The following is a 15886-nucleotide window of genomic DNA, read 5'->3' as shown; positions in this document are numbered from 1 at the left end:
TATCATTATATTGTTATTATTATTATCATTATTATTAATTCCTACACTGCTTTTTTTTTGCTAATTTAATTTGGACGAATATTTAAATTATATTCACTGCATTATTCTTTTGTTCCATTCAACAGGTCAATAAAATCTCATTTTTGACTGATTTCATCTCTCATTCTTATTTTACACCTTCTATTAATAACTCCCGTTAATTGTGGTAATGAGTTATAGCAATCCGGTTCATGCAACTAACTCATGCAAGGTCAATTTTTTCATATTTGGATAATTCCAGGCAAGGGGCGGTATTTGTATAACCGTACTTAGATGCATTGTTTCATTGTGGGCTGGGGCCGTATTAATATGTGAGTACTAGCAATTGGGTGTTTTGTGGGGTTGTGTTGTTCATCTGGGATTTTGGTTTATGTTTGAGCTTGGCTGTATGTGGTTGTAATTCACTAGTCTAAAATAAGAGATTGTATGGGTATGCTAGGCGCAAATATGGCTTTTGCACGCGATATTTGCGTATTTGTGCGCAAACTTCATTGATATTTGGCCATCGATAGTGCATATTGTCATGTCGATAGAGGATTATATATTACAAAAGTGTTGGTTGATTCAGATGGTTTGAACTTAAACCATTGACAGTTTGATGAACGAATGAAATATAAGGATGGAGTTGATTTCGGTTATTTCTTCCGAGAAACCATTTGCATTCGATATTTAGTTTCATCATCGTGAGACAATAGATAAGCTATACCAGATTAGCATTGAGTGCAATTCCGCATACAAGACATAATTGAAATTGTTCGTTTAGTTTTACCCTTCTCTTTTCAAAATACTTTTACTGCAATCAACTTTATCGCATACTTATCGAGGACTTAAATTATTTTCATATATTGTCATCTATTGTTATCATAATATCAGGGGACTTTATTTGTGGTAGTAGGTGGAATTTTTGGAAAATCAGCAAAAATGTTGATGCCAACAAAAAATCGAAAAGCTATTTATGAATATTTGTTCAAAGAAGGCGTATGTGTAGCGAAGAAGGATTACAATTTGAAGACACATCCGGACATACCGGATGTAACCAATTTGGAGGTGATCAAAGCCTGCAAGGTGGGTTATTTTTATAGTTCAACTCTTCATCCATTCGTGCACTTCGAGTTTTTCTTACTAACAATTTTTTATATGCACAGCTTGATTTTTTCCACTTTGCATTGTTTCAGGCATCACATCTCTGTCAGATAACTAGTGTTAAACTAGTTATATAGTGATGAGAAAGTGTGCATGTGCAAGATTACATGTAAGTTAGGCGTCAACATATGAATCAACTTTGTGCGGTGGAAAAGTTATGGACATTGTTCCTGTATAACAGGAAAATATTTTAATCGGACTTTTAAATTACAGAGTCTTGCTTCGCGAGAATATGTCAAGGAGCAGTTTGCTTGGCGCCATCATTATTGGTATTTGACAAATGAGGGCATTGATTATTTGCGCGAATATCTTCATTTACCAGCTGAAATTGTCCCATCTACCGTCAAGGCTAAACAGCGCGAACCAAGGCCTGGATTTGAACGTATCCCAAGAGGTTGATTTACTTTCTCATCTTCAGATATACAGTTAGAGAGAGAGGAAGGAGAGAGAAAAATAATAACCTGGTCATGATTTTCGGCTCTTCACCTAAATGCTTACTAAATTTAATGGCTTTCTGAAGAGTAAATTTGTTTTCAGGGCCGAAAGTAGAAAGCGATAGAGATGCATACCGAACGGCTGAGAAAGTAACCGAAGCAGGTCCAGGTGCAGCCCCAGTATCAGGTTATCGAGGTGGATATGGTCGGGGTGCAGGAGCTCTACAGTAAGACTATACAAAAGATGAAAATGATTGAAAATGTTGTTTGTTACTGTTACTAATGAATAAATAACTCAAAAATGATGTAATTTTGTGGTGCACTAGCAGAAGTATGAACCGTATTGCTGCGTCATTATTTCAGATTTAGCATTTAAGTAATAAAATTATGATTTGACATTCGAGCAGTGGATATGTGTGATGTGTTAAAATGGAAATTTATATTTCGGTCGTTTGTTGGTTAGTGTCGTTGGATTTGAATTAGTTATACTATTAGGGGATTGCGAATGAACTGCAGGAAGTTGTTGGTCATTGGGAAAAAGGCAAAGAGCATGGGAGGCAACATTTGATTTATTTGTGTTTAATGAGATGAGTCGGAAGAGAGCTCTGTTTTACAGCAGTAATGGATGTTCCTGGTCCGTCACTCTCGGGTCGCGAGAAGCATCATTTGGAGACGTCGGATGCATCATCGCTTTTCCTGCTCAAAGGTGAGTTATATCGAAAAATCAACGAGCAGCGTCAAAAATCTACTACAGCTACAGCGAAAGTTCCCGGCAAGAAGGTATGCAGCATTTTCGTATACCTGTTTCCTGAAATCCAAATTTGAGTCCTCCGATTCATCGGCTTCGTAGAAGGCTGGGCGTCAAAACCACTTCAAAATCATGGAAATGACTTTACACTGATTGTAATACGTTTGGGTTCGCAGGCAATTTGGCTGAGATTTGAAAGATTGCTAAACTTCAACTGGTGTCATGAAGAATACAGTATCTGCATTGAATTTTCCTGTAGAGTGTTCTGCGAATTAACAAGGAAGAAGAAAAAAAAATTGCGGAAGAGAAGCGGCAACGGGAAGCACGCATTCGTGAGCTAGAAAAGTCTATAGCACATGATGAAGAGCAAAGGAAAAGAGTGCAAAAGATACTGGAAGAGAAAAGTGAAATTTACGCTCGTCTAAGTCGAGGTGAAGAAGTGTTAAATGGTTCGTTTGATCGTTTCTTTAAACCAGTAACTTTTTTTTTTTTCGAAAACTCCGGAAACGGAAAGTAATAAACAATAAAGCAACGTATTAAGTGTGCTGTGACAAGTAGCTACTTAGGTGTTATTTAATGCAATACATTAGCTAGTGATTTCCGAGTAATAGTATGCCTGTTTATTTGCACAATTTATTTTCATTTTGAGTGAGTTTTCAACAGTACAGTGGGATGAATTGTGTTGAGAGAGTTCGATAGGTAAATAATACATCAAAGGTTTGATTAATACTTGATGGAATGTAGCTTGAATTACTTAATCTATCTCAATACAATGTAAGTGAAGGTTAATCATTTTTTGGTCTTATTGATGAATGGATTACTCGACAGAGAAATAATGATTTAAAATCAAATAATCAAATCAGTCTTGTAGTTCAGGTGACAATGAACCAGTAGAATTCTTAGTGGATTTTAATGCAAAGAAACGTGAGCAGGAAGAGCAACGTTTGAATGATGCTGAAAAAGCAAAAAATGAAAAGAGCGAAGCAATACACTTCAATCCAAATGAAGGTATATATGTGCTGTAATTGAGCAAAGCTGTTTCATTTCATTTTAATTATTCTAGCTGTTAAAATTTGAAATACAGTGGTTGTTATTGGTTTAATTCCTACCAAATTAAACCCTACCAAACCACTACTAAATTATTCATTATTTTCCATTAAGCGTTATTAGCTTATAATTATTCTGAGGCGTTTTTCCTTGTTTTAATCATCTAAAAAAAGATCTCCAAGTAACTGTTTATTTAAAAAATAAATTTAGAACAACGGGTTTACGGTGTGTCCCATGTTCCGCTCCCAGTCAGCGAAACGAAAAGACAAGAACAAATACAAGAATTGCTTGAGCTAAGTAAGGTAAGGGGGTCATAATTAAAGAACTCAGTTCGATTTTTTTTCCCAATTATATTTTCCCACTTGCTTTTTTTTCAGTAGTTATTTTTCATCTTTAGAAAACTGAAATCAATCGAGCGAAAAGAAAACAGATACTTGAAGAGCGGGAAAAAAAGAAATGGGAACAGTTGAATAGGGTCCGGAAACGGAAAGGTCTGGAAGAATTACCCCTGTGGAAATCCGAAGGTAAGCATTTTTATTTCAGATTTAAATTTTATTGTCGGAATATGTAATGGTAAATACAATGTATATAATTATAAATTGGGAAGGATATTTGCTCCTTACTTCATGATAAATATCTCATAGAAATTTCGACCGTTTAACTTATTTCTTAACATTTCAGATGACAATGAAGCGAAGTTCCTTGACATTCCTCTTCCTGATCAGGCGCCAATTGAAGCTTGCGCAGGACAGTCAGAACCGAAAAAATTCACTCCTGTTCGCGAATGGGACCGTGGAAAAGGTATATATTTTAGAAGCTAAAAAAAGGGACATCAGTGTAATATCTTAACTATTTCCGATTGGTTTTGATATCAATAAGGGGGAAGCACTTATTAAAGGATTTATCATATTTGTGTAAAATTTCTTATTTCAGTCCTTTATGATAGATGGATCACAAAGCAGCGTGATGAACGTGATGATGAATTTGCACCACCTTCGAGCTACTTCAAATAATTGATAATTGAGCGTGCTGCTTCTTTCTTAGGCATTTAAAAATTTGATGTTATATGCGTGTAGATCATAATAAAGGCATTTGACAAAGCTGATTATCTTTTGCCAAATGTTATTTCATTCAATATCAATATTCATTTATATAATTAATACACAATCAATTTGTCAAGTATGCAGTACATTGTTGAAGTTTTATTTCGAAATGATGAAGTGCTTAAGATGACTTGTAGAGGTCCACTTGTAGGTTTACATCTTCCCATTAAATTTTGAATGAAATATACAAGTCATACGAGACCACTTTTTATGGGCGAATAACTTTTGTCATTTGAACAATAGTGAGGAATTTCCATGACAGATTGAAGATCTGTTTTGGAGAACTTGAATGGGACAATTTCAGCATGTAACGTTTTCTAATTATTTCGAAACGTTCTTTATTCAGCAAACTGCTTGTGGTCCTTCCAGTTGGAATTAGTTCGCTCTAATATTTCTAAGATATTGTTAACGGATTCGACTAATATATTGCGGAACGTTATGTAGTATTGTTTTATGGTATTAATTGGATTTTTTCTAAAAATTTTTTATGTGATGGTATCTTAGAGTTGAAATTCCGGGTATTTTAGGATGAACTTTAATCCAAACTTTGAAGAAATAGGGAATGCTTTTATCCAACATTATTATTCGAAATTCGATGTGCAGGATCCTGCAGCACGAGGTTCAGGTCTTAGCGATCTTTACGATCCAATGAATTCCTACATGACGTTTGAAGGTGTACAAGTAAAAGGACGGGATTCTATTTTGCAGAAATTTGCTGTAAGTTAATTTTTTTTTTTTTTTTTTTACAAAGAAGAGGTATTAATTTCTTCATGGAAACATAGTGCTAGTTAGCTGATCAGAAGAGAAATCGTGTATCTCTCTTCTGATCAACTCATTATCTACTAAGAATGTTACCTGCGTGTAAAATATATAGTAACATGGGCTTACCACTAGCATATTATAGTATTTCCTCGATGAATCTCGATATTTCGGGTTCCTTCGTTAAGCAAGAATGAGGTACACTTCATTTGGAAAAAACGCATGCTCATTTGTGACTACCAGCAATTCTTTTGCATATAAATATTCTTGTTGATGTTACATTCTTGTCATTTCAGTTTTTTTCTTGTTTACAGGAAGAACTAAATTTTCTGTTAGCGAAAAATTGCTAAAACACGATCTGCTTTTCAGAACATTAATTTGCAGTTTTATTCATATATTTACATGCTTACCTATATACTTTATAACTGTACTGAAATAAAGGATAAAAACATCATTTTGCCTCTTTGTTCTTAATATATTCCATATTGCCCTTCATTATTTTTCTTTCAGGCCTTGCCGTTTAGGATGATACAACGGGCAATAACAAAAACAGATTGTCAGCCACTGCCAGACGGGTCCATACTTGTTGCAGTCATTGGACAACTTAAGGTTGTCTCTTTCTCTTTTTCGTATTTTAGCATTCGATTTCTAATTTAAAGGAATAATGCTGGTGATGGAGAACTATAGCGCTAGGTGTAAATAAATCTTATGAATAAAATATATGACATGGTCTAATTATGTATGCACATCATTTATATACTGTTGAAATTTACTTTTTCTTATGTCTCTTTCTTGGTTTTTTCGGATCAGGCAATTCGCAATTTGCGCTTTTCGATTTAAAAAATAGTTCGATGAAGTTATAAATTGTGTTGTTGGAAAAGAAATTTTCGTTTTATTCGGAATTTTTTTTCTCCCATAGGATCTGACCTAAATGTTCCATCGAATAGTAATTATAATAGTTTGATCATAATTAAGCGAGCAAAAAACGGACAAATACCGCAGAAATTCGTCAATACTTTGGCTAGATTTTCTGAGGCAAAAAGTCTAGCGATTCCTAAACGTGTGGATTATGGGGGATGATTTGGTAGTTTTTGTGAAATTAATGGATCGTGCAAGGTGGTGTTTGTCGTCAAATCTCGCAATCATAAGGAACACTTTAATATGTCAGACATTTCCGATGTGTTTCCTGTTGAGAAGAAGATCGTATGGTTTCAATAATTTCTTTTTTTCCAGACTGATGATGATCCAATCCAATCGTTCAATCATTTTTTCGTACTTCGTCCTGCAACTGGTTCATTTTTCATTTCAAATGAAATCTTCCGCCTAGTGTTACACGATCACTAATAACAGTATGATATGCCATTAATGCTTTCTCTCTCTCACTTTCTCATTTTTTCTTTAACATAATTAAATATTTTTCGTTGTTTTCGTCAATTTACATTGAAATTTATATTGAAGTAAAAAAAGTGAAATGCTGCCTATTGGTGATATTTATATAAATTGAATATTTTATCGTTTTAACGTTACGGTTTTTGTTTCCTTTGTGTGAATGAATTCATACTTGATGGAAATTGAATTAGATTTGTGGCTAAAATTTTGAATACATGTTAAATATATATTATATCAGAACTTATTCATTATTTCTTTCCCTTTCTCAAAAAGAGTATAAGATTAGAAACGTCTAGCAATCTTTTTTTTTTCTTGTCCATTCATGGATGGTTACTCTTGATCTCGCAAAATACTGACAAGATGAGCTATATTTTCGATCGTGATCTCTTTGTCAAATTTTGATAAGAGTTTGTCATGAAACCCCCTGTTCTTTTTCACAACTCCATATATTTGTTCCATACCGTGATTGGTTATTTTTTTGTTGCATTAATTTTCAACTTTAAAACATTTTCACAGTGAGACTTTGTGCTCAATTTTTTTCATCAATCTGTTTGATTTTTTTGACGAGAGAAATATTTCCTCGTTTGTTAGTGTTACAGTGCGTGATTTGTGTTGTTATCGGTAAATGTATTTTTATAACAATTTTTATAATATTCGAATGACAATCTATTATATTCCTTAAATTTCTTTTGAAATTTTTCGTTTGAAATTCATGAAATACATGGAAGTATTCAGTTCCCATCAAAAGATCCTTTAAATTATAACAACAAATTTATTTACATGATAATTTTTTGACTTTTTGCAAAATTTTACTAAGGTTGTATTACCTCAGAAAATTTCTAAATTCCTTAAATTTAAAATAAGCCAGACCATAATTCAGCTGTTTTCTTTTTGTACTACATTATTCATACAAGTTAGATTTCTGTTGAATGATACAGAAGATTATTCTTTATGATTCATTTGCCCGTTTTATTTAAGACTGGATACGAGACAATTGCGATGTGATATTATTGTCGTAATTATAGTCAGATTATTGAAACGATCCTGATAAAAAAGGATTTCATCTAATCATGAATGATGCGAAAAAGACTAAACATTCACTTATTTCTAGTGTGATTTGTTGTATTGATGAAAAACAGTATAATGTTTCTTGGATGGTGATGAATCTAAGTGGAAAATCAGGTAAAGCTGCAACACGTGGTCAAAAGCAGATTTATGAAGAGAATCAAACTGTGATATTGCATTACTCAATTGCTTCCATATTTTCTTCGGTAAGTATACACTTAAAGTTTTTATGAGAAGTTATTTTACGCAATCAAAAATGGCAATGTTGTAACTTTTTTTTTCTTTCGGTCAAACTTTGAGTTTAGCAAATTAGATTTCAATAAAACGATTTATGCTTTTAAAAATGCAATTGATTTGGTTATAGAAAGTACGATTATAGAACTATCAAATATTTAAATTGCAGATAACAGATCATACAAGAAATACACCCTTCTATCGTTTAGTAACATATTCAATTTTCAGCAGTAATCCTAATTAGGTTGCAAGGTTGAACTAATTGAAGTAATTTGTAGTAAGTTTTTCGGCTTTCGGTTTTTTTTTCTTCTTCTACTGGGCTATAGTTTAAGTTATTTCATTAGGAATTCACAATTGTTTATTATAATTGGTTGTTCTGGAACTGAGCCATTGACATATGTTGCAAAAATACCAGTAAGTTTTCTTGGAAGAAGTTCAATGAAGAAAATCAAAAATTATTTAATTCATCTGCTTGCTGAGGGGGGTATGGGCGATTCGAGTTTGATCTTTGTTGACAAATTTACCGAATTTCTTTGAAAATCTTGTGGGAATATGCTTCGTTATGTTTTTATGCCACTCTAACCCCTAGGATATTTTATTAAATTTGACGTTATTCCACGGGGATTGAACTACATGGGAAATTTCTATTTTTTTTTACTCTCTTAAGCTACAAACTTCATTTTATTTTTTCATCATATAGCAGTAATGATCAACTCTTACAATTAATGAACATTTATCACTTTCTATAACAAATTAAATAATTATCGTCCACGATTTTAATTTCTCAAAGTTACGTTTTGCAGGCTTTCTACATACTGATTTCGTTACTTTTCTATCTACGAACAACATGGGAATGGGTACGTTTACCAGTTTACTTTTATATGTCTAAATAATACAGCGCCTCGTTTCAAATCTTTCTGAAAAGTAACTGCCGTTTATACAAATCTCATAATTAAATCTGCCTTATACGTATTTTTGATCATAATATATAGACAGACTTCATGTCATCATCCGATCATAGATTTCATTAATGAGGAATTTAGCATAGTATTTTTAAACTCAGTAAGTCTTTTTTCTCTCTCTCTCTCTTTCTTTTTGCACAAGACTATCAGTTCAAAACCATTTTTGAAACTTCTCGATTTTCCCGATATTATGATGATTACCAAATGCAAGGCAAAAAAATAAATAGCAATAACAATAATATTTTTGATGGTTGGGAAGATTTTGGAGTCGCCTGAGTTTGATAATCTTTGATTTAATATTGTTTTGGAAATAGTTATTACCAACGATCACGCTTTTATAGCTTGGATTTTCGGTTTGTTGTATGCTTCAAGTAGCAGCCATTCTAACTATGCGTTCTATGGCACGATGTCGTCGTAACGAAAAAGGTCAGGTAACGGATGCTGGTTCAGACCTTAATCAACCGGATGGTTTTGGAGAGTTAGTGTTTTGCAGGTTTTGATTGTGGATAGTGAAATGTTTCATACGGTGTTTTCGTCTATATTTAGATCATCTCTAACTTGTTACTTTTGCTCATAACTGATTGAGAGGGAGGGCAAAATTTTTAAAAGGAAGATAAATTTTTCCAAATCTTTCAATTTTCAAGTAAAATTTCTCAAATTAGTGGTAGTTATTATTATTTCAGGTATTGTAAGGATGTAGTGATTTTATGTTCATTCGTTGCAATAGCATCAATCATTTGGTCTAAGATTTTATGGTTATTATTCTTAATTCCGACTTATATACTATACAAGCTATGGAAAGTGATCATTGCACCGTGGTTTTTCGCAGAACCACTAGAGCAAGAAGACGAAAAGAAAATTAAAAAACGTGAGAAGAGACTTCGCAAAGCATGACATAACCTTCCTATTATATATTATGACGATATTTTGAATTTTTTGGGAAAAAATATATATCTGTGAACTCGCTTCATTAATAAAAGTAAATGTTTATGACTTATGATAGTAATTGACATAAGAAAAAATTCATCTATCAATGAAATATGCAAAACATTTTGAACTATAAATTCTACACATTGTATTTAAAAATATTTCATATTCATTTTAGTTGATTTTTTGAAGTTTTGAGGATTTTCTAACGTACTTCTGTTTATCGAATATTTTTTGGAACTTGTTTTGCTTTAATTTTTGCAATTCTTTATCAATAAATGCTATATTTTTAATATTCACTAAATAGAAATTGAAATTTTCAAATGTTATTGCGGATCATCTAATTTATTATTGTTGTTAATCACTTTCCAGTAGGTTGCATTTCTTTTTAAATGGTTTACAATTTGCTGAAAATGTTAACGAGTTCTCATAATTACTATGTTTCATTTTTAAATTGTTAAATACACCTACAACATTCTTTATAAGATGTTTGAAATAAAATTACATATCATATCTGTGCATTCATTGTTTTTTTTCTTTCCTTTAATTTCATGGGATACGTTGTTAGTAAAACATTTCCACTTTCTAGATTCTATTTCAAAATTCTAAATTATCAACATTTCTTTCTAGTAGTCTTTTTTCTACTAGTATACTTTCTAATCGCTCTTAATCTTATAGTATGTTATAGTTGAACTTTGTTGTAACTCCAATAACAGTACAAATTCGTATCCAATCGGATGATTTTTTATTCTTCTTTAAAGTGGATCATAATCGAGCAATAAATTGAGCACTTTTTTTTTTTGCAATTTAAAAACTAATATTGTTGACAATCAGCTATGAATACCAATATTTCCATAAATGAAAGAATTATTCTGAATAGGTCAAGTTTAATAATTGCTTAGAATTTAAGGTAGTTTATATTTTCTAATAATTTTTTTTAGAATGGATATATATGATAATTATCCATCACATTTGTCAATTGCCTGTAGTGAGCTGCTACCTCGAATCCAGAATCAAAGTTTCGCTGTGGATACATATTTTTTGCAATCGGTTATCGATCGAATTTTCAATGATCCACAAATCGATCTTTTATTCGTTTTGTCACAAGCAGGAATAAACGATTCTGGAAATGAATTTAACCAAGTAGTCGAATTGATTGGTGTAAATTCCGTCATATTCAAGGTAAACTTCTTCCACCTTCTCTCTTATGTCTTCGAAATAAAATTTTTACTCAGTGTTAGCGGTTGTGATAATATCTGAAATTATATGAATATCTCACTAAAATTCTAGACCAGTGATTTGCAAGAACTAAATTAAATTCTGTGAGTTGGCGAGGCGAGTTGGCGAGTAAGTTGACGAGTGATAGGTAGGAAACAGATAAGGGCTGTTCTTATCAGTGTTTAGTAATTAACATACTGAAAGTTTTGGACGAAGTATATTTTCAAATTAATAGGATTTATTATTTTTTAAACTTTATATCCATACTACAAATAAAAAAGCCAAGATAGTCTTTGGTCAAAAAAAGGTTTGGAACTACTGTAGATGCTTTTATATTGCAACAGCTAAGATGAATGTTTCTTTGATGACGAGCTGTTGATTACTATTGTGTTTGCAAATCAAACTTAATTAGCAAATATAAATCAGAAGAAAAACATTATACATATCATTTTTCAGCTCTTATTGGAATCAAGCACCGAATTTTTCGAATACTTTATGATCTCTTTTTGCCGACATTTGGAGCGTAGTTCGTGTATTTTCCCATTGCAAACGGTGCAAGATAGTGTTTACATGAGACTTCTCGCCGATTATGTTTGTTTTATGATGCCGGTGAATGACGAAAATTCAGTTGCTGTAACAGCGAAAAAAATTCATCCTGAAAATACAATGAAGAATAGTTATAGTACACCATTAAATCTCTTTAATGAAGTATGTTTGTGAAATTTTTACTGCTAATTTCAGTTGTCGTTAAAGTTACCATTTACTTCGTAAAGACGAAGATAATTGCATGAGTACACCAACTGTAGCTTTTACTTCTGCTTTTGCAAATATCGGCTGTTCCATTATGTGGATTGTTAATGGTTCGAAAAATTTAATTTTAATTAGCTTATGTTAGATAATGCTAATATTAGTAATCTTACTCGGAATAAAGTCTACTGGACTTCACTTCAAGTTTTTGGAAAACATGTATCAGCTACCTATTCTCTTATTCCCGTGTACATCTAGATTAACGCTGGTACTCAAATATAAAGCAAGATGAGATATGGGTTCGGTTAGTTTTAAGTTCAACTGTTTATTCTATTGACATTTTCAGTTTCACTATCAGGAACTCATCAGACGAGGTTTTTCTGTTACAGGAATATCAGTTATAATTTCTAAATGTTGCAGTGCTGTTTCACTTTGCTTACAATTATCAATTATAGTATATATTTTATATATACTATTAACTTCATCGTTACAGGAAGCTTTAAGACGATATGCGCTTTGCCCATCATCACATTCCATTCGAACCTTGCGAACTATGACACAGTCTATTTCACCACACTTCTTAACATTCATATGTGTTCTTGTTCGTTCATACTGCTCGTTATCAAATTGGCCAACTGATTATCGTTTTATGGCCCTAAGGTTAACTGTGATTATATTTGATCAGTTCAGTGTTCAAAGATCAATTGAAATTAGTCCAAAATATAGGTTGTATTTCTCTTCCTGTGTTTCTTTTTCAGTTTTGTATCCAATATAAGTGATTTTTATATGTATTCTTTTGCAGCATTCCCATTTCAGATTTGTTCTTAAGGAAATTCATGTATTTGCACTTGCTGAATCAGATGATTTCAATTTTTCCCAATCGAAACTTCAATTGCAATGGAATGCACCATTTGCGGATGAACTTTTTGATTTTTTCTTGTCGTTATTCACTCGTTGGCCACCAAATCCGTCGTTCACTAATCTTTTCGGTTGGTCTTCACTGACTAATCATTCATTTATATATTTTCTTTACTATTCTCTACAAAACACTTATGAGTTTGAATTATACTTCCAAATCTAAGCTTTTCTGCGATAGAATTGAAATAGAAATTTCGAGATAAAAATCCTCAATTTATGTTGTGAGCGTTATATTTCAAAGAATAGGGTAGGACATGGTCTTCAGATTTTCAGATGTATGGATTACATGGATCCGACCATGGCGTTACTGTGGCAATGATCTGCAACGTGTTATGCCATTTATTCGTTCCAATCGTCGTTATTATATCGAATTGTCAGATGCGTTTTGGCGGCGGAAATTTTCACTTGAATGTACACAAGATGTAGAAAATTTAACTTCGTACATTTGTATTCTAACTTCTCCTGATATGCTGGAGGTAAGCTTTTCGTAGTTTGAGATCTAAATAGTTTTTAAATTTGGATATGAAAAGGTTATGGATGAAAAAAATATGAAAAATCACCAGTGGTGCAATTTGAAAAACTGGATCTTTGTTCACTCTTAGCTTCCTCTTGGGAAATTTGACCTTAACACTTTATGTGGGTTAAGAATGGCAATAAGTAAGGATAGTACACTGCGGAGCATTAATCAAGATTATGTTTTTCTTATTTAAAGGATAGGAAGATTGTTTTTGTTCAGTTAGATTCATTCAAAGAATCCGAGATTTCTCAAACAAATAAAGAGACTTTTATTTAAATTTAGCGAATTAGTAAAAGAAATTGTTCAACTTAGTAATTTTACGATGCCTATGTAGTATTACAACTTTATGCAGGTCTACGAGGCTTTGGAATATAATTTGGAGCCAAATGTTCTTACTTTAATGAATTCATTGAAAAAAGGCGCGGAAATTTTGTGTTTGAAAGTGCTGAAAAGTGAAGAAAAGTTGGAAAAAGCAAGCTGGTTTCAGCGCATGTTTTTCTGTCTTGGTTTGATTTTGCTTTTAATCATTCTTTTATTTACTTATTCCTACGTAAAAAGGGAAAATTTTTCACAAGGTAAAATGTTAGAAAAAACCGAAATGATTTTTAATACTCATTAGATGAGATCGTAGCAATTTTTTATATTTATATAAAAAAATATTTTACCTTGTGAATTACCAACGTATGATGAAGACTAATGTATTTGAGATTGTCGTTTTTATATTTTGAGATACCAAGTTCTATTTTACCTTCACCATTATTTACTGTATGTTCCAGGTGCTAAGAAGTCATGTGACGGGTAAGAAGGGTAAGACGCATGAGAAGGAAGTCTCCCATCCTTTTTATAATTTTTATAAATTTTTAATTCTCAATTACGACTGGGGATTTGGATAGAAAATTGCCATTAAAGGATGGAATCTCAGTTTAAAAAAAAAGTCAGTTTTACCAATAAGTGTTCATAAACCCATTAATTTGAAATAAAATGTTTTTACAGATGAGGAATCACTGTTATTGGAACAAAAAAGACTTTGGAAGCATTGGAGAGACTTATTTTTAGCGCAAGCAAAGCCATGTCAGAGTCGCAGAATATCACTTTTGTTACGAAGACAGTTACAGCAAATGAATCCTCTATCAGCGTTGGAAACGCTTCTAATTCACATAATTTATTGAATTCTTCTTCGCCACTTTCACGAAAGCAGACTCCTGACCACTACGTTGATTCAGCGACAAAACTGATGTATCTTACACCACTTGGAAGAAAGCAGGTGAGCTTCTCGTTTCAAGAATATATCCAAAGCATTAATTCAAAATTTTAAAATGAAGGTCGAAATCAAATAAATTTTGCTATATATGACTTAATGTGGGTTGCGAGTAGGCAACGAGATAGTGCCGCTAATTTTTGAGTAATGGCAAGAAGTCCAAGCCATTAACAATTTTCAAGCAATTGCTTGGAACGAAATGTTGAGGTAGCACTTCTAATCATCTTTTAGCTTTAATAGTAAGCGATTTCCTATATGGTGCTAAAAATAACAGTATTGATAAGGAATAATTTAGGTAGATAAAGAAAGGACTTTAGATATGAATTTGCGAAAGAATTCCGTTCGTATCAAAAATGTATTTGAAAATTCGTAAGTCGGAAGTTTTCAAATTTTGCAAGATTTATAAATTTGAATAGATTTATAGGTTGCTCAAGGAACGCATAGTTTTGATTATTCAAAATGCTGGAAAAAAGCAACACCACCAATCATTTCATCACTTCGTCCTGATGAAGTCTGGTGGTTATCCAGATTACTGTATCGATTTCTAGAGCTGTTAATCGCACCAATTTTATCCAGCATCTTTCGCAATGCTACGGAGATTTTACACTAAATGGTTTCATTGCTCGACTTTTGCTTGATCCGGAATATCCAAATGTCTCTGTTCCAGCACATTCATCAGTTATTGCATTTCAAAAACCATGCCTTAATTTACGTTATCTTGCCTATTATCGTAATCTGATACCAATTTGTGTTTTCTTCGTCTTGCTCTCTTTCCTTCCCTTTTCTTATTGCTCAATAACATTATTTTGTATGTTCTTGTACAGTAGATTTTTGCCTTAAATTTGCCCGATGAATTAATGATAAAAGGAAGGAGAATGTAGAAACAAACGTATCGAAAAGAAAGCATTACATTTAACTGAATTAAGCTTATTACATATATCAGAAACTTTGAGAAGTGAAATAGATGAAAATGGTAAGTATAACTTATTGTTACTGTTAATCGATCAGGGAGATATTACTTGTTTGCAACAAATGATCCCAGTAAATGTGGATAAATACATTAAGTTTTGTACTATCAAAATGTTTTGTATTGTTTTAGCATTTAAAAATTCGAAGTTTTATCAGTATGTTACATGAAAATTAGATTCTTTTTTTTCCCGATCTCTTCTTTCAAATATCGATGCTTTCGTGTTGGTTCTTCTGAATTGACATCTGTATTCCAATAAAAGTGACAATTTTTTAGCATAATGAATGCACATATTGAACCGTTTTTTTTAACCGATTTATGATTTTAAATTTATTTGAAATTTATTTTTTTTTTTTTTTGGTTTCAGAAGATTACCATTCGTTTTACTTAGTTTTTTTTTTTTTTTTTTGT

The 15886-nt window shown here is 32.2% G+C and overlaps 5 protein-coding genes across 5 annotated transcripts; all 5 read left to right on the top strand.

Moving 5' to 3' along the window:
• The first annotated feature begins 597 nt into the window (after positions 1-597).
• LOAG_07069 (40S ribosomal protein S10) lies at positions 598-1957 on the top strand. Its single transcript, XM_003142603.2, has 3 exons — positions 598-1104; positions 1396-1576; positions 1720-1957. Exons 1-3 carry the CDS (start codon positions 961-963, stop codon positions 1845-1847), a joined length of 453 nt encoding a protein of 150 aa, XP_003142651.1. The 5' UTR covers positions 598-960; the 3' UTR covers positions 1848-1957.
• Positions 1958-2226: 269 nt separating this feature from the next.
• Positions 2227-4511, top strand: LOAG_07068 (hypothetical protein). The gene is made up of 7 exons (XM_003142602.2): positions 2227-2396; positions 2624-2813; positions 3241-3372; positions 3622-3713; positions 3809-3935; positions 4093-4212; positions 4345-4511. Exons 1-7 carry the CDS (start codon positions 2238-2240, stop codon positions 4422-4424), a joined length of 900 nt encoding a protein of 299 aa, XP_003142650.1. The 5' UTR covers positions 2227-2237; the 3' UTR covers positions 4425-4511.
• A 524-nt stretch (positions 4512-5035) lies between these two features.
• Positions 5036-6860, top strand: LOAG_07067 (hypothetical protein). Its single transcript, XM_003142601.2, has 3 exons — positions 5036-5231; positions 5784-5882; positions 6507-6860. The coding sequence occupies exons 1-3, from the start codon at positions 5043-5045 to the stop codon at positions 6615-6617; spliced, it is 399 nt and encodes a 132-aa protein (XP_003142649.1). The 5' UTR covers positions 5036-5042; the 3' UTR covers positions 6618-6860.
• Positions 6861-7765: 905 nt separating this feature from the next.
• On the top strand, positions 7766-9893 carry LOAG_07066 (hypothetical protein). The gene is made up of 4 exons (XM_003142600.2): positions 7766-7933; positions 8765-8818; positions 9265-9401; positions 9607-9893. The coding sequence occupies exons 1-4, from the start codon at positions 7817-7819 to the stop codon at positions 9815-9817; spliced, it is 519 nt and encodes a 172-aa protein (XP_003142648.2). The 5' UTR covers positions 7766-7816; the 3' UTR covers positions 9818-9893.
• An 899-nt stretch (positions 9894-10792) lies between these two features.
• On the top strand, positions 10793-15403 carry LOAG_07065 (hypothetical protein; the record flags this gene model as incomplete). Its single annotated transcript, XM_020447331.1, has 8 exons — positions 10793-11032; positions 11525-11776; positions 12309-12475; positions 12632-12804; positions 13007-13209; positions 13603-13756; positions 14244-14514; positions 14933-15403. 7 exons carry the CDS (start codon positions 10793-10795, stop codon positions 14417-14419), a joined length of 1365 nt encoding a protein of 454 aa, XP_020302426.1. The 3' UTR covers positions 14420-14514; positions 14933-15403.
• Positions 15404-15886: the final 483 nt, after the last annotated feature.

The sequence above is a fragment of the Loa loa genome (genome assembly GCF_000183805.2).
Source record: "Loa loa unplaced genomic scaffold supercont3.207, whole genome shotgun sequence".
Classification (NCBI taxonomy): domain Eukaryota; kingdom Metazoa; phylum Nematoda; class Chromadorea; order Rhabditida; family Onchocercidae; genus Loa; species Loa loa.
Note: the sequence above shows the minus strand (reverse complement) of the source record. Positions and strands in the feature narration are given on the sequence as shown.

Bases quoted from the DNA above. Each gene is read 5' to 3' on its own strand.
- LOAG_07069 (XM_003142603.2), top strand. From the start codon at position 961: ATGTTGATGCCAACAAAAAATCGAAAAGCTATTTATGAATATTTGTTC. The intron at 1,105-1,395 runs GTGGGTTATTTT...TTTAAATTACAG, and splicing joins AGGTGATCAAAGCCTGCAAG to AGTCTTGCTTCGCGAGAATA. The intron at 1,577-1,719 runs GTTGATTTACTT...ATTTGTTTTCAG, and splicing joins ATTTGAACGTATCCCAAGAG to GGCCGAAAGTAGAAAGCGAT.
- LOAG_07068 (XM_003142602.2), top strand. From the start codon at position 2,238: ATGGATGTTCCTGGTCCGTCACTCTCGGGTCGCGAGAAGCATCATTTG. The intron at 2,814-3,240 runs GTTCGTTTGATC...CTTGTAGTTCAG, and splicing joins AGGTGAAGAAGTGTTAAATG to GTGACAATGAACCAGTAGAA. The intron at 3,936-4,092 runs GTAAGCATTTTT...TTAACATTTCAG, and splicing joins ACCCCTGTGGAAATCCGAAG to ATGACAATGAAGCGAAGTTC.
- LOAG_07067 (XM_003142601.2), top strand. From the start codon at position 5,043: ATGAACTTTAATCCAAACTTTGAAGAAATAGGGAATGCTTTTATCCAA. The intron at 5,232-5,783 runs GTAAGTTAATTT...TTTTTCTTTCAG, and splicing joins CTATTTTGCAGAAATTTGCT to GCCTTGCCGTTTAGGATGAT. The intron at 5,883-6,506 runs GTTGTCTCTTTC...CTTTTTTTCCAG, and splicing joins CAGTCATTGGACAACTTAAG to ACTGATGATGATCCAATCCA.
- LOAG_07066 (XM_003142600.2), top strand. From the start codon at position 7,817: ATGGTGATGAATCTAAGTGGAAAATCAGGTAAAGCTGCAACACGTGGT. The intron at 7,934-8,764 runs GTAAGTATACAC...TACGTTTTGCAG, and splicing joins TTGCTTCCATATTTTCTTCG to GCTTTCTACATACTGATTTC. The intron at 9,402-9,606 runs GTTAGTGTTTTG...TTATTATTTCAG, and splicing joins CAACCGGATGGTTTTGGAGA to GTATTGTAAGGATGTAGTGA.